This window comes from Carcharodon carcharias, chromosome 30 (assembly GCF_017639515.1).
Source record: "Carcharodon carcharias isolate sCarCar2 chromosome 30, sCarCar2.pri, whole genome shotgun sequence".
In the NCBI taxonomy this organism is placed as follows: Eukaryota; Metazoa; Chordata; class Chondrichthyes; order Lamniformes; family Lamnidae; genus Carcharodon; species Carcharodon carcharias.
The window spans coordinates 2,934,071-2,960,026 of record NC_054496.1 but is presented as its reverse complement, the minus strand read 5'-3'; the positions used below and the strand labels follow the sequence as shown (position 1 = coordinate 2,960,026).

The window sequence follows — 25,956 nt, the reverse complement described above, 5'->3', positions numbered from 1 at the left end:
TGGGACAGGGGGAATGGGTGAGGGGGAAATGGGTGAGGGGGAAATGGGTGAAGGGGAAATGGGTGAAGGGGAAATGGGTGAAGGGGAAATGGGTGAGGGGGAAATGGGTGAGGGGGGAATGGGAGAGGGGGAAATGGGTGAAGGGGGGATTGGGTGAGGGGAAATGGGTGAAGGGGAAATGGGTGATGGGGGAATGGGAGAGGGGGAAATGGGTGATGGGGGAATGGGAGAGGGGGAAATGGGTGACGGGGGAAATGGGTGATGGGGGAATGGGAGAGGGGGGCATTGGGTGAGGGGGATTGGGTGAAGGGGGAATGGAAGAGGGGGGAATGGGTGAAGGGGGATTGGGTGAGGGGAAATGGGTGATGGGGGAATGGGAGAGGGGGTCATTGGGTGAGGGCAAATGGGAGAAGTGGGAATGGGTGAAGGGGGATTGGGTGAGGGGGATTGGGTGAGAAGGAATGGGTGAGGGGGGAATGGGTTAGGGAGGAATGGGAGAGGGGGAATTGGGTGATGGGGAAAGGGAGAGGGGGTAATGGGCGAGGGGTGAATGGGAAGAGAGAGAGAGTGGGCGAAGGGGGGACTGGGCAAAGGCAAAATATGTGAATGAGGATTAGGCAAAGGGCGGGAGGGGGACTGAGAAAGGGGGGGATTGGGTGAGGTGTTTCATGAGAGGAAGAATGGTTGAGAGGTGAGTCTTTGAATCAGTATATTGGGTTATCTGTACAGGGAGAGATAGTTGGCTTAATAGTCCTGTTAATAATTTCACATTCTGAAGCAGAAATTAGAGTTGAAAGTGGTCTGGGTTTATTCAAATCTCTTTGCCTGATCCAATCTCAGATATGTAAACCATTCCCCCATCACGGTTGAGTGTATATGAGTGAATATTTGCTGCAGACACATTTCAAATCTTGTTTTTTTGCCCCACCTCCTTACTTGGTAAAGGATACTGGCTTGGCGTTGGTGACAATCCCCAAGAGCATTATAACACATCACATTATAATACACGGGATTTAACACTATTCTTCTCATCAGGACTATCTCTTGGTCTCCACATTGTAACAGCTTTAGAATGAGTCATTTACAAACATTACATTATGTACAAATATCAAACCAGAACCAAAAAAATAAATCATGAACAATAAAAACTAAAAAACTGTACAAGAACTACAAATCTGTGCCAGATCCTGGCTGGTTAGCGGAGACTGTACAGAATGGCCACAATATCACCAGCTGCCTATCTCTGTGGCTCGCCTGTTTAGCCAAAGAGGGAAGAGTGTTTTTTTTTCATGAAACGTCCCATGATTTGGAAGATCGTGATGATAATTTCTTTCGTGGAGAAGCCTGACTTTTCAGAATTCAATACTATAATACTGGGGCATGGAACAACAGAGCTGGGGGCTGGGATTCTAACTCTTAGATATCAGAGCACATCCTGCTCTAAAGGTTAAGGGTGATGTTATATGCACACACAGGGGAAGTTTACACCGCTCCAGATTTTTAATCCTTGGCTCTGCCAACCTGACTCTAAGCGCTATGTCAATGAGAGGTTTAGCTGGAGGAGATGGGAAAATGGTGGTGTAGTAACAATGTCACTGGACTAATAATCCAAAGACCGAGGCTAATACTCTATGGGACACTGATGCAGTTTCCCCCAAGGTAGCTGGTGGAATTTAAAAATTCAATTAATCAAATCTGGAATTGAAAGCTAGTCTCAGTAATGGTGACCATGAACTATCATTAGTTGTCATAAAAAACCTATCTGGGTCAGTAATGTCCCTAGGAGAAGGAAATCTGCCAACTTTAACTGGCCTGGTCTACATGTGACTCCAGACCCACAGCAATGTGACTGACCCTTAACCGCCCTCTGAAATGGTCTATCAAGCCGCTCAGTTCAAGGGCAGTTAGGGATGGACAACAAATGCTGGCCTGGTCAGCGATGCCCACATCCCATCAAATAATTTTTTAAAAATTGGAGAAGCTGTTTGCACTGGCTGGAGGACTGAACCAGAAGACACAGATAAAGAATCTGTGAAGGTGAGAATTTTTTTACACAGCGCGTTATTGTGACCTGGAACGCACTTCCCAAAAGTGGAACCAAATTCTTTTGCAACTTCAAAATTGAATTCAAAATACTCAATTGAATGGGATAAATACTCAAAAACTAAAGAAATCGGAGCAAGCAGGTGGATGGGTCCAATTGGACAACTTTTTCAAAGAGCCAGCACAGCCTTGGCAGACTGAATGTACTCCTGTGCTGTATGTTTCAAAGTGGGTGTTGAGTTATAGGGAGAGTGTATGCTCCACATTGTGCACTGTCTAAGTTAGTTCTGGAACTCAATATGATTAACATCATGTTCCTTGAGCTGAGTCTTAATAGAATGCAGCATTTATGGCGGTGAGAACAGCATAGAGTATTGGCAATTCTGGCAGACTCCATTAGCTTGGCTCTTGGCACAGGAGGGAATCCCTATGGCATCACACCCACAATCTCATCTCCGGGATTGAGAGTGGGCTGTAGAGAGTTCTCTTGCAAGCTCAAACTGAGTTTAAGGCAAAAAAAAATTAACTTATACTGACCTTATACAGCAAACCAGGAGAGCGGCAATCTCATGTCCTGAATGTAACGTGGTCTTGGGGGTAATTGGAGAAACAAGCAAATGAAATTCGTGGATTGGAACAGAACCCTCTCCTGATTCTGGGGCAGACAAGTAAATCATTCCGATTTCAGGATTTTCTTTACACCTCAGTAGCTATCAGTGTGTGTGTGTATATGTGCTTGTGTATGTGTGCCTGCGTTCATGTAGTTGTGTGCATGTATGTGTGTGTTTGAATGCGCGCATGTGTGTGCCCATATCTGTGTATATTTATCAGGTGAAGATATTATTGGGCCTGGCTGTAATTTCCTATGATTAAATTTCTTGCCAGAATTCAGAAGAATGGCCGGCAGAGTAAAGAGGGCAGGAGGCTGTCCTGATGTGGAGCTAGCTGCAACCTGGCACCAAACCTTACCTTGTTCTACTCAAAGCCACTCAGGACATGAAAGTGCAGCACCCTCCTAGCACAAGGGAATGGTAAACCTCAGAGGAAACATTCCCATCCTCAGGCAGCACAGCTAATTGTGCACATCCCAGAATCTCTACAACTTAAATTATTTTAAAAAGTTCCAAGATATTGCCGTTTTGTGCAAAAGAAGGTTGGAGGAAGACTTCACAAATTGAAGAGCAGAGTTTAGTGTTTGTAACCGGTTTAACTTCAAATCCACCGGCTTCTGTCCCATTGATCTGGCTCTTACTAGAACCTTGCAGAATAAATTATAAGAAACAGTACGTAATATATAACATTAAAAATAAAACAAATCATTGCTTGACTTAACTACAAAGACAAAGCTTGTAGATAATTCTAGAAAAGGCACACAGTTCCCAGACCCTGTCACACTCAGAGAAATGGCTTCCTTGCTGTGGAAACAATGCGGAGGAGAGGGAGCTTAGGTGGGCTCACCCAATTCCTGCTGAAAGTCTGTCGTTCCTTCTCCTTCAGTCCTGTCGGGCTGGGGCATGAGTGAGGAACATGTTATTTCTCAGTGACTTCCTCTCACCCTGTTACCCATGAAAGGTCCAAACCAGAGAAAGAATGGTTTTGATCTGCTGCCACCGTTCTGGCCCGGATTTCCTGAGTGTTAGGGTGCTCTGACAGTGGAACCCACTCCCACACCTGGATTCCAATCTACAGTTGATGCGCATGTCTCCAAAGAAAGACAAATTTCATTTGTTTTGTCCTTTCTACACAAGGGCTGTTCTCCCTCTTTTATGATTCTACAGAAGATGTGTCCTTGGCTGTGGTGTCTAACTGTCCCTCCTCGCTGCCTCTCTCCTCCTGTGCCTCGGCTGTGCACAACATGGTCTCCTCTGAGCTGTGGCAGCTGGTCTCCTCCTCTCCTGTGCTGTTTCTCTCCTTGTCTGATCGATCAGAATCCTCTTCCTCCTCCAGTGTCAGTTCGAATTGAAACTTGTCAATGCACACTTCTTCATTCTGACTGGGGTCATCCAGCGGTGGGGAGGGGCTCTGCGGAATCATACTTTGATACCAGTATCTGTTGTCCTCCAGAGTGTCCAGGATATCCTGGGCATCAGGGTGCACCAGGTCACCCCATGTTTCCCACAGAGGGTGCACGATGTAGTCAATGAATCCCACCTGAAAAGCACAGTGAATAACATCAGAGACAATAAACATCTTTCCATTCCCCCTCCCCTACCTTCCCCCCATTACCCTCCCTAAGCTTCCCTTACTGTAGACCTGAGGTATTTGTGTTCAAGATGGATCTTGTTGTCTATCCCACTTAGGGATTCTCAAAACGTGAAGCCTGAATCAGCGATGTGCTGAATGGGATTCAGAGGTGAACTTACATCTTTCCACTAAATTTCTCCTTACGAATATATGAATTAGGAGCAAGCTAGCTAGCCAACCTTCTATCCATGCCAATATGTTATCCCCTGCACCATCAGCTTTTATTTTCTGCACTAGCCTTCGATGAGGCACCTTATCAAATACCTTCTGGAAATCTAAGTACAGTACATCCACTGGTTCCCCTTTATCCACAGCACCTGTTACTTCCTCAAAGAACTTCAATAAATTGGTTAAACACGATTTTCCTTTCACAAAGCTATGTTGACTCTGCCTGATTATCTTGAATTTATCTAAGTGCCTGTTTTTCATTATTCATTCATGGGATGTGGGCAGCATTTATTGCCCATCCCTAATTGCCCTTGTTCAGAGGGTATTTAAGAGTCAACTACATTGCTGTGGGTCTGGCTTCACATGTAGGCCAGACCAGGTAAGGACAGCAGATTTCTTTCCCTAAAGGACATTAGTGAAATGGGTTTTTATGACAATCAGCAATGGTTTCATGGTCATCATCAAACTTTTAATTCCAGATTGTTTTTTATTGAATTCAAATTCCACTATCTGCTGTGGCAGGATTCAAACCCAGGTCCCCAGAACATTACCCTGGGTCTCTGGATCTCTAGTCCAGCAACAATACCATTATGCTATCGGCATCTTTAATAACAGCCTCTAACTTTCCTTATGACAGATGTTAGGTTAACTGGCCTATGGTTTCCTGTCTCTCTCCCTTTTTGAATAAAGGAGTTATATTTGTTATTTTTTAAACTAATGGAATCTTTCCCAAATCTAGTGGATTTTGGAAAATTAAAACCAACGCATCAACTATCTCATTAGTCACTACTTTTAAGACCCTAGAATGAAATCCATCAGGACCCATGGACTTGTCAACCCACAGTTCCAATAATTTGCTCAGTACCATTTCCCTGGTGATTGTAATTTTCTTGAGTTCCTCCCTCCCTTCAAATTCCTGATTTACAGCTATTTATGGGATGTTACTTATATCCCCTAAAGTGAAATACCGTCCAATTCATCTGCCATCTTCTTACTTTTTCAATATTAATTCCCCAGACTCACTTTCAATAGGACCAACGCTCACTTTGTTAACTCTTTTCTTTTTAAAATATCTATAGAAACTCTTACTATTTCTCTTTATATTTCTAGCTAGCTTTCTCTCATACTCTAATTTTTCCCTCCTTATTAATCTTTTAGTCACTCTTTGCTGTTTTTTATATTCTGTCCAATCTTCTGACCTGCCACCCATCCTTGCACAATTATATGCTTTTTCTTTAAGTTTGATACTACCCTTAACATTTTTATTTAACCATGGATTTGTGTGTTAGGAATAAGCTATTACTTTAAGTTTAAGTTTAATTTTTTTTATTGTTAGAAAGGTGAAACCTGGATTTTAGTTTCAATTTAGACTGGGGCCAGCAGATCTGATGCCCTGTTTGTGTACCTGCATTTTAATGAGGTTTTACCACCTTTGAAGTGGTTTAGAGAAGTTAAAACAAACAAAGTGGGAAGAACTGTACTGTTGCCTAGAAACAAGGACCCACAGTGACACAGGGAGAAACAGAAAGCAGTTTTAGGGCAGTTGGAAGCAGTTGCCAGGAGAAGCTGGACACAGGAGCGGGGACTGCAGGAAGCAGGTTCCAAAGAACAAAGAAGAAAGTCCCAAAACCAGGGAGTGGTACGGGAAAAGGTCCCAAGATGATAGGTAAGTCAAAGGACAAGAATCTGGAACAGAGCCTGTTCAGTGAAGTTAAAGTCAGGAGCAGAGGAAAAGGCTCCAAATTAAAGACAGAAAGCTGCAGGGAGCAGGAATCAAGGCAAGGTGGGCTTGTGAGAAGCCAGAAGATCTGAGGAGACAGCCAAAGGTGGGTGATTCCTTACTGTGGGCCTGTGAAACATTGGTGTCCTGCTTGGCACAGCTGAATACCCCAGAGTATGTGTGAAGGGTGAAAGCCTGAAAGAGATGCAGGGGAGATGAACATTGGAAAGAGAGTTCAAACTGTTGGAGGTGGATCCTTGTTGAAGACGTCCAAGTGAAAGCACCATTTGGGAGAATATTCCAAGGCGATTACTTCGAATGTTGAGATTGGAAACTCTCAGGAGAAAGACAGAGTTCAACGCGACTGGCTGGCTCACGGTGTGACAAGTGTCTAGGGGGAGTTGAGACATCTAGAGCATCTGCTTTGGGTGGCATCTGTCACTTGGTTTCAGAGTGTGGGGTGTCCGACCACAGGTTTATATGGGCTACATACTTACTGTGAACACTAGAGTATAAGGTGGATTTTGTAACTTGTGTTATCTTTACAAATCTGTTTATATCTGTAAAGATATAGTTGCGGGTGAAGGAATATTGTGATATAGTTCATCTTTTCTTGTTTAATAAAAGTTTCAATCTTTTGTTAAAAGTTCATCAGCTGACAGTTCAGTAGCCGCCCTCCATGTTTCTAAAAAAAATAAAAGTTAGGATCTATCAAGCCAGGCTCCACCCTGGGATCTTGTCCAGTAGTAACATCAGCTGGGATCATAACACAGGTTAGTCTCGCCTGCTCCCTGGTTGGCTCCAGAACATGTTAATCTAGGAAGTTATCTGAAAAACATTCCATGACTTTGTTATCGACACTGCCTTTGCCTATCTGGCTATTCCAGTCTATAAGTAGATTAAAATCCCCCATGATAATCACTGTATCTTTCTGACAAGCTCCCAATATGTCTTCCTTGACACCCAGTCCCGTCCTACCATGTGATTACTGTTCGGAAGCCTGTACACCACTCCCACAAGCGAGCTCTTGCCTTTATCTTTCCTCATCTCTACCCAAACTGCTTCTATATTCTGGTTTCCTGAACTTAGGTCACCCCTCTCTATTGTGTTAACATCATCTTTAATTAACAGAGTCACTCTTCCATTACTTCCTAACTTCCTGTCCTTCCTCAAAGTCATATACCCTTCAATGTTCAGGTCCCAGTTTATCCCATCCTGTAGTCATGTCTCTGTATGGCCATTAGATCATACCTATTCATCTCTATTTGCACCATCAGTTCATCTGTTTTGTTTCAAATGCTACCTGCATTCCGATACAGAGCCTTAGGTTTTGTCCTTTTATTATTTTTATAATCTCTAGCCTCATCTGTTGATTAACTCTTAGACCTATAAGAATATAAGAACTAGGAGCAGGAGTAGGCAATTCAGCCCCTTGAGCCTGCCCCACTATTCAATACGATCATGGCTGATCTCATTTCAGCATCAACTCCAATTTCCCACCCTCTCCCCATTTACTCTCTGTCCTTTCCTGTCATGGTCTGCTTATCATTTCCCATATTAGTACCTTCCTCTCTTACCTTGTCTCTACTTTTTGATATACCACATCTTCCCACATTTGATCCCTTGCCCCCACTATTTAGTTTAAAACCCTTTCTACTTCCCTGGTTATGTGATTCACAAGAACACACATCCCAGCATGGTTCAGGTGTGGACCATCCCAACGGTACAGCCCCCACTTTACCCAGTACTGGTGTCAGTGCCTCATGGACTGGAACCCATTTCTCCCACATCAGATTTTGAACCATGCATTCATCTCTCTGTCCTGATGTAACTGTACAGATCCATAAACCTCTCTCTCTCTATGGCACAAACCTAAGCAACCAGACTGACACTGAGTGGCAGCCAACTATTAAACAGTGAGGGGCTTCACAGCCAATGCTCATACTCAGACTCTGTGAAGAGGGAGTCTTTGGATAGAGGCAGTGGAAGAGCAGGAACCTGTACCTAATTCTGGAGTACTGAAGTTAGATGGGTTGTGTGACTCAGTTGTTTAGAGGTATGCTAACTGTGTTCCAAACAGAGTGAATCTCAGCCCTGTATCCACACATACCTGCGTCTTTTCCACTGAGGCTGTGTGTTTGTCACACATCGGACTAATCTCCATCCCTCGCTCGCGTTCCTTGTCCCCCTGTCTGAAAAACTCCTCCAGAATACGATCTGTCCACTGTCGGTACAGCTCCAGGGGTTTGGTCGGGTTACTCAGATCAGCACAGTGGACCATATTCCTCATCACCTAGCAACAAAATCACACCAACACTGAGTAACCATCGTACCCAATCCCAGGACAGCCAGTTGCAGTTCATTTCTGGATGTCAGGGAGTTACAGTTCCTGTTCCTTTGACCATTTGCCCCGAAATAAAAAGCACTAGGCTCTACAGGACACACAGTCAGTATCACCAGAAACAGGACACACAGTCAGTACCACCAGAAACAGGACACACAGTCAGTACCGCCAGACACAGAACACACAGTCAGTACCGCCAGAGACAGGACACACAGTCAGTACCACCAGAAACAGGACACACAGTCAGTATCACCAGAAACAGGACACACAGTCAACACCACCAGAAACAGGACACACAGTCAGTATCACCAGAAACAGGATACAGTCAATACCACCAAAAACAGAACACACAGTCAGTACCACCAGAGACAGGACACACAGTCAGTACCGCCAGAAACAGGACACACAGTCAGTACCGCCAGAAACAGGACACACAGTCAGTACCGCCAGAGACAGGACACACAGTCAGTATCACCAGAGACAGGACACACAGTCAGTACCACCAGAGACAGGACACACAGTCAGTACCGCCAGAAACAGGACACACAGTCAGTACCGCCAGAAACAGGACACACAGTCAGTATCACCAGAGACAGGACACACAGTCAGTACCACCAGAGACAGGACACACAGTCAGTATCACCAGAGACAGGACACACAGTCAGTACCGCCAGAAACAGGACACACAGTCAGTATCACCAGAGACAGGACACACAGTCAGTACCGCCAGAAACAGGACACACAGTCAGTATCACCAGAGACAGGACACACAGTCAGTACCACCAGAGACAGGACACACAGTCAGTATCACCAGAGACAGGACACACAGTCAGTACCACCAGAAACAGGACACACAGTCAATACCACCAAAAACAGGACACACAGTCAGTACCGCCAGAGACAGGACACACAGTCAGTACCGCCAGAGACAGGACACACAGTCAGTACCACCAGAAACAGGACACACAGTCAGTACCACCAGAAACAGGATACAGTCAATACCACCAAAAACAGGACACACAGTCAGTACCACCAAAAATAGGACACACAGTCAGTACCACCAGAAATAGAACACACAGTCAACACCACCAAAAACAGGACATACAGTCAGTATCACCAGAAACAGGACAAACAGTCGGTACCACCAGAAACAGGATACAGTCAGTACCACCAGACATAGGACACACAGTAAGTACCTCCAGACACGGGACACACAGTCAGTACCACCAGAGACAGGACACACAGTCAGCACCCCCAGACACAGGACAGACAGTCAGTGCCCCCAGACACAGGACAGACTGTCTGTGCCCCCAGACACAGGACAGACAGTCAGTGCCCCCAGACACGGGACAGACAGTCAGTGCCCCCAGACACGGGACAGACAGTCAGTGCCCCCAGACACGGGACAGACAGTCAGTGCCCCCAGACACAGGACAGACAGTCAGTGCCCCCAGACACAGGACAGACTGTCTGTGCCCCCAGACACGGGACAGTCAGTGCCCCCAGACACGGGACTGACAGTCAGTGACCCCAGACACGGGACAATGCCCTCGACTAAGGGCACATTCAGTACCTGGATCCTATCAGTGTAGTTGTCGAGCAGCAGGACACCTGAGCTGGTCACTTTCTTTGTCTCCACCATGGTTTTCAAGTCTGCCAGCAGGGTCATGTGTTTTGACATGTCCGTTGCCAGAACCTGTGGATGGGAAAACCACAAGGAAAGAAATCAGATAGAAAATCTCATTCCACACTGCCCTTTACAATCAATCAAGTACTTTTTGACGTATTGTCCCTGTTGAAATGTGGGACCTTACAAACGGGAAGTATCAGATAATGGGCAGAGTCGTCCCTGATTTGCACTAAGCGCGGCAGTGAGCAGGGAAAACCACTTCTCACACTCTATCGTTCCAAACCTGCCACATTAATTATGTGTTCCTGGGAAATACGCCGTTTCCATGGCAGGTGGGGTCTCATTCGCCTGCCACCCCATCACTTCGCCAAGCACCATATTTCACTTGCAGCAGCGCACACCTCTCAGAGCTTCCAGCCCACGAGTGCTGCATGGAAGACATGGCCCCAAAAGGCAAGAAGACTGCAGCCCCCAGGTTCGATGACGTGTCCCTCGAGTCCCTTTTGGGTGCGGTGGAGACTCGCTGTGATGTCCTCCGCTCTGGCCGCAGGATGGGCAGCAACATCACCAATCCGGCTTGGCAGCTGGTGGCAGCGATGGTCAGTGCCAATGCCCTGCAAAAGAGGACAGCCACCCAGCGCCACAAGAGGATGATCTCATCCATTCCGCCAGGGTAACTCACTCTTCTCATCACTCTCAACTCACTAACCCATCACACATCCACAGGGATCTCACTCACTGCCAGTTCAAGGGACATCGCCATTCATTCTCTCACACTCACCGTCATTGTCCTCATCTTGTCCATGGGACCACTCACCACCCGCACAGGCCAGGTATACTTATCATCTGGCCTGGCAGGCATTCTGCTTACCCTCTCTCCCTCTCTATCCATGCAGGACAAGCTGGCACACAACAAGAGGGAGAGGTCGCAGGCTGGTGGAGCAATGCCTGAAATCAAGGTCCTCGTGGACTTTGAAAATAGAGCCATCCAGCTGGCCGGCAATGTTTTGGACCGGTCCTGTGCTGATGGTGACATCGGTGCTGCTCTACCGAGAGAGGAGCCAGCAGTGCGACATCTATCAGATAACCATGCTGTGAGTAATGTGTCCTGTGTCACAGGCGACTGCCATGCATTCATTATCTCTCCTCACTCCCACAGGCACATCTGGGAACAGCCAAGAGACTCCATGGGCTCCATGACCCAGGGACTCCGATCAAGCCCTGAGGGAAACTCAGAAGAGGAATCCACTGAAACCCTCCCTGAAGTCCTGTCACATCGCTCACCCACAGCCTCCACCAGCGCAGAGACACATATCTCGGTGGGACCCAGCTTTAGAATAGCCCTGGGATCATAATCTGGTGAGTACATCGCACTGTCTGATCCATAGCAGACGGCGGCAGGGACTTCCCAGGTGTCTGCTGGAGGCCAGAAAGTTGCTGAGTCTGAGTCAGACGACGAGCTTCAGGACTCGGTCGTGTCACAGTTGCTGGAGCTGCAAAGGCGAGCTTGGGAACATCAGGAAGGGGTGTCCGCTGCACTCCTCAGATTGCGAGGCACGATGGAGGAGTCCGTCTGTCTTCATGTCTTCAGCATGGCAACGCACCAAGGTCAACACTGGTAAGATTGCAGCCGCCATGGAGACCTTGCTCCAAGACGTTGGTCCTGCGCTGCTGCATGGGCTGAACCCCATCACCGACAGCATAGTTGCCTCCAACAGTGTGTATACGAGAGGGGTGCTGGGCAGCCCGATCTCACACCAGATACCCCTTCACCTCGAGGAGTCAGCCAGGGGCCCTCAGGCACCCATAGTGAGGAGGATCAGCAGGTATACCTACTGGGGCCTTCCCCCCCAGGTGACTCCAGGAGTGTCCAGTCCATCCGAATCCCCTATTCTTGTGACCCCAGCAGCTCCAGCTCCACAGGCCGAGGAGAGTACCAGTGAGACACAGCAGAACCCCGAAAGCAGGCTGGCGCCATCCAAGTCTCAGCCCTCCAGAAGATGCCCGCCAAGGTCATCACAGACAGGGCATAGCACTCAGCTGGCTGCCTCCACCTCCATTGTGGATGTCCAGGGAGCACCAAGACATAGTGGCAGCGTTAGGAAAGTTAAGAAGATATAGTTAGTCTGGGCACCGGTGTTAATCACTTGTACATAATGTTCACTATTGTAAATAAGGTCCCAAAAATATCTCCCTGTCTATGGCCCCTTTGTTCTGATGAGCAATGTTCGTGTCATTCAGACACATTTCTGCACAAGGTATCGCAGTCCAGGATCTCTTCCCTGTGCTCTGTGCAGCCTTCAGGCCAAAGTGAAGCTCCGGTCTCACACTCACTGGACATATAACTGATGCCTGCACCTCGATGGTGCTGGTCATTGCTGCCAGAGTGTAGTGGGCAGGCTTCACAGAGTTCCATCATTCTCTTGATGTGCTCTCAGCTCCTTCAAGGTGGGGCTGACCCCCATCTCTTCAGCATCTGTGACCAGTGATGCTGTGCTCCTGAAGGGCTCAGATGCTGAAGGTAAACAAAGGATCAGATGCTTTTAAAATTTCATGGCTGCGTCTCTATGATATGACCCTGCTCACTGAGCGCAAGTGAGCTGCCCTTGGCCAGACAGGAGTCAGACATTCTCAGGGTCTGTGTGAAGGTCTATGGAGTGTCCTCACTGCATGTTGTCATCATTCTCCTGCAATCGAGTGACTATTAGGGCCTTCACTGCGTCTCCACAATGGGAGCATTATCACAGAGGGTATGTGCGCTGCCATAAGCCAGACTGGAGTCAAATGTTCACAGACTGAATGTGAGCATCTATGGTGTCTCCTCACTGCATGTTGTCATCATCCTCCACAAATCTAGCAGCTACGAGGGCCTCCCGAGCGCAACTGCCTCGTCCAGCCAGTGCGAGGTCTTCATCCTCGTCATTGTTATCTTCTGGGATCCCCTCACCCTCATCCCCGTCTGTATCCTCCACAACGGAGGAGACCTCCAGCTCCTGTATCTCCTCCTCAGCCAGCTCCTCTCCCCATTGCAGCGCCAGGTTGTAAAGGGTGCAGCAGACGACAACGATGATGTGTGACACCCTCTGTGGACTATATTGCAGTGCTCCACCAGACCGGTCCAGACACTGGAACCTCATTTTCAACATCCCGTTGGTCTGCTCCACCAAGTTGCGAGTTGCAGCATGAGCCTCGTTTGACCTTCTCTCTGCTGCAGTCTGAGGCTGCTGCACGGGTGTCATCAGCCATGACCTCTGTGGGTTGCCCTTTTCCCCAAGGAGCCATCCCTGCAGCCTCTGTAGACCCTGGAAGACGTAAGGGATCTGTGACTGACTGAGAATGTAGAGGTCAAGCACACTCCCCGGAAACCGTGCCCTGACCTGCAGGATGCCTTGTGGTGGTCACACACCAACTGCACATTCAGTGAATGGAAGCCCTGCTTGTTGACATAGTTGACCCCTTGTTGTGACAGAGATCTGAGCGCCAAGTGAGTGCAGCCAATGGCATCCTGCACCTGTGGAAAATCCGAGATCTGGGCAAATCCAATCATTCTTGCATCCTGGCTCACTTGGTCCTGGTCAAAATGCACAAAGTTGTGTGCCCTCAGTTCCCGAGACACTCGCAGTTCTTGGTCATTGACAGGAATGAAAGGCGGTGTCTGTAGACCCTGGGTCTAGCTGGGCACTGACCAACGATGGCTCGCTGTGGCCCTTCAGCAGCGTGTGCGGAGCCCCAGCCACTCCTTCTTCCAGAGGGTACTGCTTCTCCCTCCGCACAGCCGGGTCCCTCCGTCACTCTCTTCTCTGTCCTCCCTGTTCTCTGTATGCTGCGAGGTAAACAGCTAGTTCACCAGGCTCCATGCCCCTGATGTATTCCTCCTGCAGGATGAAAGCGAGAGATGCATGGGTTAGCTTGGGTATACCAAGAACCTCTCTTGGTTAAGTCTGAAGGCCTCTTAACGCATCCCAGAGAGTGCTGGACACCACTTGGATGGCCAGAGTTCAGTGTGCTGCATGGCTGCCTGAAACCCCACCCTCCCCCTGCCCCACTCCACCTGACCAATCGGCGGCAGCTTTGGCCATTGGACTGCAGGCTGTGCTCTCAGCTCAGGCACAGGCATTCTCCTAACCCGCACTGCAAGGCTGCACTGTTAGCTTGAACCATGGGGGAGACTGGTCCAAACTGGGATGATGACATTGCAAGGGGCTGTGGACACCTCCAGCAGTGACTGCTCCATGGCCAGATTCAGCAAGGAGATTGTACAACTTGCCCAGTCATCCAACAGTTCTGCAGTCCACTAAAATGCTCATTAGTTTGCAGTCTGGGCCCAAGGGTGGTGGCTCTTTCATGCCCCTGTGTTGCTGAGTGGGCAGATAAGCTCGAGGCCTGACTCTACACATGTGGCTGTGCCGGAACTGTTTCAGCTGCAGGTGAATGGTCACTTTATACAAGGTGTCCCTAATGCGTGGCTGCTTCCCTCCCACCGATCCTGCACGTGCTTGTGCACCACCTTCAACCGCACGCCAGTCCTTGGCCCCCAGGCCTCCTACATGCTTCAACCTTAAAGCCCAACAGGCAACCTGGGTGAGCGATGCACAATGTTATTGTGTACTCACCTCCTAGTTCCCCACAAAGTGCAGCCCGCTAAGTGCACGCCTTTAAATGCTGTTGTGAAACATGTTGGCATGATGGGCAAATGATCTAGCGGGGGGTGGGGGGGGTGGGGGGGGTGGTCGGGGGGGTGGGGAGATGAAGCCAGCTTGCTGGCCTCACAATGGCGTGCAGATGTATTAAAATGAGGTTCCTGACATCTGAAGGCAGGAACTGCAGACTGCCATTGACGGGCGGAGTGGACAATCGCAAACTGGTTTCACAACGTTGTGAAACGCAATTTTGGCCTTCTTGCCATATTGTCCACTCATGCTGCCAAGCATGCCCAATTCCAGCCAATGTGCTTTAGTGATATTTAATATCTCATCTGAGAGAGAGCCGTACCCACAGTGCGGAACTCCCTCATTGGGTATTTGCTGTGCTCAAGTCTCTGTCTTGTCTCTGACTCTGCTACCCACTGAACCAAGGTGGGAGAACAGAGGGCAGAGGCATACTCACCATGTCGAGAACAAGGGGCAGAGGCTTGTAGAGAACAGGGGGCAGAAGCTTGTGAAGAACAGGGGGCAGAAGCTTGTGGAAAACAGGGGGCAGAAGCTTGTAGAGGACAGGGGGCAGAAGCTTGTGAAGAACAGGGGGCAGAAGCTTGTCGAGAACAGGGGGCAGAAGTTGTAGAGAACAGGGGGCAGAAGCTTGTGGAAAACGGGGCAGAAGCTTGTCGAGAACAGGGGGCAGAGGCTTGTCGAGAACAGGGGGCAGAGGCTTGTCGAGAACAGGGGGCAGAGGCTTGTGGAGAACAGGGGGCCGAAGCTTGTGGAGAACAAGGGGCAAAAGCTTGTGGAAAACAGGGGGCAAAAGCTTGTGGAGAACAGGGGGCAGAAGCTTGTGGAGAACAGGGGGCAGAAGCTTGTGGAGAACAGGGGGCAGAAGCTTGTAGAGAACAGGGGGCAGAAGCTTGTGGAGAACAGGGGGCAGAAGCTTGTAGAGAACAGGGGGCAGAAGCTTGTAGAGAACAAGGGGCAGAAGCTTGTGAAGAACAGGGGGCAGAAGCTTGTCGAGAACCGGGGGCAGAAGCTTGTGGAGAACAGGGGGCAGAAGCTTGTCGAGAACCGGGGGCAGAATCTTGTCGAGAACAGGGGGCAGAATCATACTCACCATGTCGATGACCATTTTGCGTAGACTCTGCCGCTGCCGTTTGGGGAGATTCTGGAAGATGTCACAGTTTTCCTCCTGGAGAAGTTTGAAGCCAACAGCGAGATGATGATTCTCTAGGACAGACTCATCGTTGTACATGAGTGCCAGCTCGGAGTCTGAGAGACAGTGACAGAACTGTCAGTATTGGACAACAACCAGCATCCGTGCTACAGCAATCTGGGGGAGAGATCCTAAAGCATACAAGGTCATTCCAAACACAGAGTGCCAGTGCCTGGAGCTTACCCTGAATATACAGTGACACTGTACAGTTACACAGTGTGTGATTCTTACCCTGAATAAACAATGACTCTGTACAGTTACACAGTGAGTGATTCTTACCCTGAATAAACAGTGATTCTGTACAGTTACACAGTGTGTGATTCTTACCCTGAATAAACAGTGACTCTGTACAGTTACACAGTGTGTGATTCTTACCCTGAATAAACAGTGACTCTGTACAGTTACACAGTGTGTGATTCTTACCCTGAATAAACAGTGACTCTGTACAGTTACACAGTGTGTGATTCTTACCCTGAATAAACAGTGACTCTGTACAGTTACACAGTGTGATTCTTACCCTGAATAAACAGTGACTCTGCACAGTTACACAGTGAGTGATTCTTATCCTGAATAAACAGTGACTCTGTACAGTTACACAGTGAGTGATTCTTATCCTGAATAAACAGTGACTCTGTAGAGTTACAGTGAGTGACCCTTACCCTGAATAAACTCTGTAGAGTTACGCAGTGAGTGACCCTTATCCTGCTGAGTAAACAGTGACACAGTGAATGATCGTTACCCCGCTGGACAAACAGTCACCCTGTACAGTTAGTTAATGAATGATATACAAATGTCACCCAGTCCAGGGAGTCTCCAAAGGCTGCAGAAAGCTGTAGCATTTATAGGAGCTTGACAAACCTCAGGATCTTTCCTGAGTTCCTTTGCTGGTTCAGCGGCCCTATGTGATATTCAAAATCGTCTCCAAGGGGCCTCTAGTTCAAAGCCGACTCAGTACAGGGTTTGCTGATCATTGTATGGTCTACAATTAACCACAACCTGTACTATGGAAGGGGCTGCAAATGACCCAGGTCCACTGCTCCTGCTGGACACTGGGTGACAGACTATGATGCTACAGCCTACCAGCTGTCGATCGCTGGGCTCACACATGAGGAAATCACTAGGGTGATAGTGTGGACTGTCTGGTTCCCATCACTCCCTGTCATTTCCAGCAAGAATCAGGCCTTTGAGAGAGGATGGAATAAACATTTCAAACGAAGGTACTCATTCCTCCAGTCATCAGCACCATCAATAATAAATACAGGCTGTTAGCAGTCTCCCCAGATCAGCTTCCACTTCCATACCAGGTAAAGGTTGGTAGTATAGTGGGCGTGCTTTTGGAGCAATAATCCAGAAATTGAGAGTTTAAATCCTTCTGGGACAGTCTGAGAATTTAAATTCATAAAAATATTTGGAAAAAGCTAGTGTCAGTAATAGTGCCCATGAAGCTTCATAGATTGTGATAAAAACTCACCTTGGTTCGCTAAGGTCCTTTCGGGAAGAAAACCTGCTTTCCTGTCCAGTCTTGCTCCAGTCTCACACCACATAATTGACTCTTGTCTGCCCTCTGAAGCAGCCGAGCAAACCATTCAGCTGTATCAAGCCACGAATGGTTTATGAAGAAGGCCAATCATCACTTTCTCAGGGAAACTAGGGATGGGCAGTAAATGGTGGCCTTGCCTACAATGGCCACACCTCTACAATGAATAAGAATGTGAAGTGTCTGAGGTGGGTTTGATACTCACTGGTGTTGATGAGGAACTGATTGGAAACTCCTGGATGATCCACATCGTGAATCGCAGCAGCAAACAATGCAGCAAGAGTCTCCAGATCGGTGAAGACAGCCTGAAATAAATAGCAAGAAACGGCTGCAGTCAGAGGCACATGTTGTAGTGGTGACCACACTCCTATTTGTAAATAATTGTCATCCAACCTCAATCAAAGTGCAGCCTAAATGACACAGCAAATCCTCCCTCAGTCAACAGGACCCAACTGAGTGAGGTCAGCAAACAGTCATCCAGAAAGGACCAGAATAATCTGAGTGAGAATCTGTCTTGCAGTCTGGGCAGGGAGGCTGCAGGTGGTTTCTAGCAGGAGTTGCACTCACCTTGCAATTGGCGGGTGATATGTCATTCCCACCTACCCAACAGTGCAAAAGAGATATAGTGAGCAGGAGTGAGGGTGAAATGTACTCACATCGAGGGCTGGGGTAGACAGCAGTACGTGTGTGGACTGGGTGACATCAGCTGCATGCAAACTGTTGTGATAGGCAACATCCGCATGGTAATGGTCCTCCAGTGTCATGATGTAGGTGAGGAAAGTGTCAACCGGAATCCTGAAGGTCTTCATCAAGTCTCTCTCCTGAAATAAACACAACAAATGATCCTTACTGTGAATAAACAGTGACGCTGTACAGTTACACAGTGAGTGATCCTCACCCTGAATAAACAGTGACTCTGAACAGTTACACAGTGAGTGATCCTTACCCTGAATAAACAGTGACTCTGTACAGTTACACAGTGAGTGATCCTTACCCTGAATAAACAGTTACTCTGTACAGTAACACAGTGAGTGATCCTTACCCTGAATAAACAGTTACTCTGTACAGTAACACAGTGAGTGATCCTTAGCCTGAGTAAACAGTGACTCTGTACAGTAACACAGTGAGTGATCCTTACCCTGAATAAACAGTGACTCTGTACAGTTACACAGTGAGTGACCCTTACCCTGAATAAAGAGTGACTCTGTACAGAAACACAGTGAGTGATCCTTACCCTGAATAAACAGTGACTCTGTACAGTTACACAGTGAGTGATCCTTACCCTGGATAAACAGTGACTCTGTACAGTTACACAGTGAGTGACCCTTACCCTGAATAAACAGTGACTCTGTACAGTTACACAGTGAGTGACCCTTACCCTGAATACACAGTGACTCTGTACAGTTACACAGTGAGTGAACCTTACCCTGAATAAACAGTGATTCTGTACAGTTACACAGTGGGTGACCCTTAACCTGCTGAATAAACAGTGACTCTGTACAGTTACACAGTGAGTGAACCTTACCCTGAATAAACAGTGATTCTGTACGGTTACACAGTGGGTGACCCTTACCCTGAATAAACAGTGACTCCGTACAGCCACACAGTGACTGATCCTTACCCTGAATAAACAGTGACTCTGTACAGTTACACAATGTGACCCTTACACTGAATAAACAGTTATCATGTACAATTACACAGTGAGTGATCCTTACCCTGAATAAACAGTGACTCTGTACAGTTACACAGTGAGTGACCCTTACCCTGAATAAACAGTGATTCTGTACAGTTACACAGTGGGTGACCCTTATCCTGCTGAATAAAGTGACTCTGTACAGTTACACAGTGAGTGAACCTTACCCTGAATAAACAGTGATTCTGTACGGTTACACAGTGGGTGACCCTTACCCTGAATAAACAGTGACTCCGTACACACAGTGAGTGATCCTTACCCTGAATAAACAGTGACTCTGTACAGTAACACAGTGAGTGATCCTTACCCTGAATAAACAGTGACTCTGTACAGTAACACAGTGAGTGATCCTTACCCTGAATAAACAGTGACTCAGTGCAGTTACAGTGAGTGATCCTAACCTTGAATAAACAGTGGTTCTGTACAGTAACACAGTGAGTGATCCTTCCCCTGAATAAACAGTGACTCAGTGCAGTTACAGTGAGTGGCCCTTACACTGAATAAACAGTGACACTGTAAAATTACAGTGAGTGATCCTTACCCTGAATAAACAGTGACTCTGCACAGTTACACAGTGAGTGACCCTTACACGAAATAAACAGTTATCATGTACAATTACACAGTGAATGACCCTTACCCTGAATAAACAGTGACGCTGTACAGTTACACAATGAGTGACCCTTCCCCTGAATAAACAGTGACTCTGTACAGTTACACAGTGAGTGATCCTTACCCTGAATAAACAGTGACGCTGTACAGTTACACAGTGAGTGGCCCTTACCCTGAATAAACAGTGACTCTGTACAGTTACACAATGTGACCCTTACACTAAATAAACAGTTATCATGTACAATTACACAGTGAGTGATCCTTACCCTGAATAAACAGTGACTCTGTACAGTAACGCAGCAAGTGACCCTAACACTGAATAAACAGTGACTCTGCACAGTTACACAGTGAGTGCCCCTTACACTGAATAAACAGAGATTCTGTACAGTTACACAGTGAATGACCCTTACCCTAAATTAACAGTGACTCTGTACAGTTACAGTGAGTGAACCTTACCCTGAATAAACAGTGACTCTGTACAGTTACACAGTGAGTGATCCTTACCCTAAATTAACAGTGACTCTGTACAGTTACAGTGAGTGACCCTTACCCTGAATAAACAGTGACTGTACAGTGACACAGTGAGTGATCCTTACCCTGAATAAACAGTGACTCTGAACAGTTACACAGTGAGTGATCCTTAGCCTGAATAAACAGTGACTCTGAACAGTTACACAGTGAGTGATCCTTACCCTGAATAAAGAGTGACGCTGAACAGTTACACAGTGAATGATCCTTACCCTGAATAAACAGTGACTCTGTACAGTTACACAGTGAGTGATCCTCACCCTGTAAAACAGTGACTCTGAACAGTTACACACTGAATGATCCTTACCCTGAATAAACAGTGCCTCTGTACAGTTACACAGTGAATGATCCTTACCCTGAATAAACAGTGACTCTGCACAGTTACACAGTGAGTGATCCTTACCCTGAATAAACAGTGACTCTGTACAGTTAATCAGTGAGTGACCCTGACCCTGAATAAACAGTGACTCTGTACAGTTACACAGTGAGTGACCCTGACCCTCAATAAACAGTGACTCTGTACAGTTACACAGTGAGTGATCCTTACCCTGAATAAACAGTGACTCTGTACAGTGACACAGTGAGTGATCCTTACCCTGAATAAACAGTGACTCTGTACAGTAACACAGTGAGTGATCCTTTCCCTGAATAAACAGTGAATCTGAACAGTCACACAGTGAGTGATCCTTATCCTGAATAAACAGTGAATCTGAACAGTTACACAGTGAGTGATCCTTACCCTGAATAAACAGTGAATCTGAACAGTGTACCGGAATCTGTGGTAATGGATCACGGTAACGCCTGTGTTTGGCAGGCGGGTTTTGGGGTTGACCTTGGCCCTCCTCTGAGAGTCCAAGCCAGATGGTCAAAGCGCTGTTGTTAGTAAAGAAGTGGTGGCCTGCGAGGGGAGATGGCGTAGAAAACAGCAAATAGGGAGAGAAACTGACTCCGATCGGAAGAGCAGTGAACACCAGCAGCGGTGAGTGCTGACAAGGCCTGGGGACAAATGTGCAGTGGGGCCTGATCCCGGAGAGTGAAGGTGCAGCGGGGTCGGAGACTGAGGTGTGATCTGGGCGGGTCCGGAGTGTGATCTGGGCGGGGCCGGAGTGCGATCTGGGCGGGTCCGGAGTGTGATCTGGGCGGGGCCGGAGACGAAACTGTGTGACAGGCTTTCCAGCAAATCTGTGAGATTTATCTTCATTGTATCTGAAAGTTAATGTGTATTTTGTAATATATATATCTGTGTAATGTATATCTGTGCAATATATACCTGTGTAATATATATCTCTATAATATATATCTGTGTAATGTATATCTGTGTAATATATATCTGTGTAATGTATATCTGTGTAATATATCTGTGTAATATATATATCTATAACATATATTTGTGTAATATATATCTATAACATATATCTGTGTAATATATATCTGTGTAATATATATCTGTGTAATATATGTGTAATATATATATCTATAACATATATCGGTGTAATACATATCTGTGTAATATATATCTGTGTAATGTATATCTGTGTAATGTATATTTGCGTAATATATACCGGTGTAATATATATCTGCGTAACATATATCTGCGTAATATATACCTGTGTAATATATATCTGCGTAATATATATCTCTATAATATATAACTGCGTAATATATATCTGTGTAATGTATATCTGTGTAATATTTATCTCTATAATGTATATCTGTGTAATATATATCTATGTAATGTATATCTGTGTAATATATATCTGTGTAATATATATCTGTGTAATACATACCAGTGTAATATATATCTATGTAATGTATATCTGTGTAATGTATATCTGTGTAATATATATCTGTGTATCGGTGTAATATATATCTGCGTAATATATATCTGTGTAATGTATATCTGTATAATATATATCTGTGTAATATATATCAGTGTATCTGTATAATGTATATCTGTGTAATGTATATCTGTGTAACATATATCTGTGTAATACATATCTGTGTAATGTATATCTGTGTAATATATATCTGTGTAATGTATATCTGCGTAATATATATCTGTGTACCTGTGTAATATATATCTGCGTAATATATATCAGTGTAACGTATTTCTGTATAATGTATATCTGTGTAATACATATCTGTGTAATACATATCTGTGTAATGTATATCTGTGTAATGTATATCTGCGTAATATATACCTGTGTAATATATATCTGCGTAATATATATCTGCGTAATATATACCTGTGTAATATATACCTGCGTAATATATATCTCTATAATATATATCTGCGTAATATATATCTGTATAATATATATCTGTGTAATATATATCTGTGTATCTGCGTAATAAATATCTGTGTAATATATATCTTTGTAATATAAATCTGTGTAATGTATATCTGTGTAATATATATCTGTGTAATATATATCTGCATAATATATATCTGCGTAATATATATCTGCGTACTATATAACGGTGTAATATATATCTGCGTAACATATATCTCTATAATATATAACTGTGTAATATATATCTGCGTAATATATATCTGCGTAATATATACCTGTGTAATATATACCTGCGTAATATATATCTCTATAATATATATCTGCGTAATATATATCTGCATAATATATATCTGCGTAATATATATCTGCGTACTATATAACGGTGTAATATATATCTGCGTAACATATATCTCTATAATATATAACTGTGTAATATATATCTGTGTAATATATATCTCTAAAATGTATATGTGTGTAATATATATCTGTGTAATGAATATCTGTGTAATACATATCGGTGTAATATATATCTGTGTAATATATATCTGTGTATCGGTGTAATATATATCTGCGTAATATATATCTGTGTAATGTATAACTGTATAATATATATCTGTGTAATATATATCTGTATATCTGTGTAATGTATATCGGTGTAATGTATATCTGTGTAACGTATATCTGTGTAATACATATCTGTGTAATGTATATCTCTGTAATATATATCTGTGTAACGTATATCTGTGTAATACATATCTGTGTAATGTATATCTGTGTAATATATATCAGTGTAATGTATATCTGTATAATGTATATCTGTGTAATACATATCTGTGTAATATATATCTGTGTAATGTATATCTGTGCAATGTATATCTGCGTAATATATACCTGTTTACTATATATCTGCATAATATATATCTGTGTAATGTATATCTATGTAATATATATCTCTGTAATATATATCTGTGTAATGTACATATGTGTTATATATATCTGTGTAATGTATATCTGTGTAATATATATCTGTGTAATATATATCTGTGTAATTTATATCTGTGTAATATATATATCTATAACATATATCTGTGTAATATATATCTGTGTAATGTATAGCTGTGTAATACATATCTGTGTAATATATATCTCTATAAAAAAACGTGTAATGTATATCTGTGTAATACATATCTGTGTAATATTTATCTGTGTAATATATATCTTTGTAATATAAATCTGTGTAATGTATATCTGTGTAATATATATCTGTGTAATATATATCTGTGTAATATATATCTGCGTAATATATAACTCTATGATATATATCTGCGTAATATATATCTGTGTAATATATATCTCTATAATATATATCTGTGTAATATATATCGGTGTAATAATATCTGTGTAAGGTATAACTGTGTAATATATATCTGTGTAATATTTATCTCTATAATATATATCTCTATAATATATATCTATGTAATGTATATCTGTGTAATGTATATCTGTGTAATATATATTTGTGTAATGTATATTTGTGTAATATATATCTGTGTAAAATATATCTGTGTAAGATATATCTGTGTAATATATATCTCTATAATATATATCTCTGTGATATATATCTGTGTAATGTATATCTGTGTAATGTATATCTATGTAATATATATCTGTGTAATATATATCTCTGTAATATATATCTGTATAATGTATATGTGTGTAATATATATCTGTGTAATGTATATCTGTGTAATACATATCTGCGTAATATATATCTGCGTAATATATATCTCTATAATATATATCTGCGTAATATATACCTGTGTAATATATATCTGCGTATTATATATATCTATAATATATATCTGCGTAATATATATCTGTGTAATATATATCTTTGTAATATATGTCTCTATAATGTATATCTGTGTAATATATATCTGTGTAATAATATCTGTGTAATGAATATCTGTGTAATACATATCTGTGTAATATATATCTGTGTAATACATATCTCTATAATATATATCTGTGTAATATATATCTGTGTAATGTATATCGGTGTAATGTATATCTGCGTAATAAATATCTGTGTAATATATATCTTTGTAATATAAATCTCTGTAATGTATATCTGTGTAATGTATATCTGCGTCATATATATCTGCGTAATATATACCTGTGTAATATATATCTGCCTAATATATATCTCAATAATATATATCTGTGTAATATATATCTGTGTAATATATATCTCTATAATGTATACCTGTGTAATATATAACTGTGTAATAATATATGTGTAATGAATATCTGTGTAATACATATCTGTGTAATATATATCTGTGTAATACATATCTCTATAATATATATCTGTGTAATACATATCTATGTAATATATATCTGTGTAATGTATATCTGTGTAATATGTATCTGTGTAATGTATATGTGTGTAATATATATATCTGTGTATCTGTGTAATATATATCTGTGTAATGTATATCTGTGTAATATATATCTGTGTAATGTATATGTGTGTTATATATATATCTGTGTATCTGTGTAATATATATCTGTATAATATATGTGTAAATATATCTGTGTAATATATATCTGTGTATCTGTGTAATATATATCTGTGTAATGTATATCGGTGTAATAAATATGTGTAATATATATCCTTGTAATATAAATCTGTGTAATGTATATCTGTGTAATATATATCTTCGTAATATATATCTCTATAATATATATCTGTGTAATATATATCAGTGTAATAATATCTGTGTAATAAACATCTATATAATATATATCTGTGTAATGTATATCTGTGTAATTTATATCTGTGTAATATATATTTGTGTAATGTATATCTGTGTAATATATATCTGTGTAATATATATCTGTGTAATGTATATCTGTGTAATGTATATCTGTGTAATGTACATCTGTGTAATGTATATCTGTGTAATATATATCTGTGTAATATATGTGTGTAATGTATATGTGTGTAATATATATATCTGTGTATCTGTGTAATATATATATCTGTGTAATATATATCTGTGTAATGTATGTGTGCGTAATATATATCTGTGTAATGTATATGTGTGTAATATATATCTGTGTAATATATATCTGTGTAATATATATCTGTGTAATGTATATGTGTGTAATATATATATCTGTGTATCTGTGTAATATATATCTGTATAATGTATATCTGTGTAATATATATTTCTATAATATATGTGTAATATATATCTGTGTAATATAAAACTGTGTAATAT

The 25,956-nt window shown here is 43.4% G+C and overlaps 1 protein-coding gene across 1 annotated transcript in view; it reads right to left on the bottom strand.

Moving 5' to 3' along the window:
• Window positions 1-534: 534 nt before the first annotated feature.
• Window positions 535-25,956, bottom strand: part of LOC121271201 (cAMP-specific 3',5'-cyclic phosphodiesterase 4D-like) — a 42,339-nt gene continuing 16,917 nt past the window's right edge. Inside the window, exons 3-8 of the mRNA XM_041176980.1 lie at window positions 18,202-18,366; window positions 17,751-17,850; window positions 15,910-16,064; window positions 10,093-10,215; window positions 8,286-8,468; window positions 535-4,194 (exon numbers count right to left, since the gene is read on the bottom strand). Coding sequence (XP_041032914.1) covers window positions 3,808-4,194; window positions 8,286-8,468; window positions 10,093-10,215; window positions 15,910-16,064; window positions 17,751-17,850; window positions 18,202-18,366 — 1,113 coding nt within the window. The 3' untranslated portion in view covers window positions 535-3,807. The remainder of the gene's footprint in view (window positions 4,195-8,285; window positions 8,469-10,092; window positions 10,216-15,909; window positions 16,065-17,750; window positions 17,851-18,201; window positions 18,367-25,956) is intronic.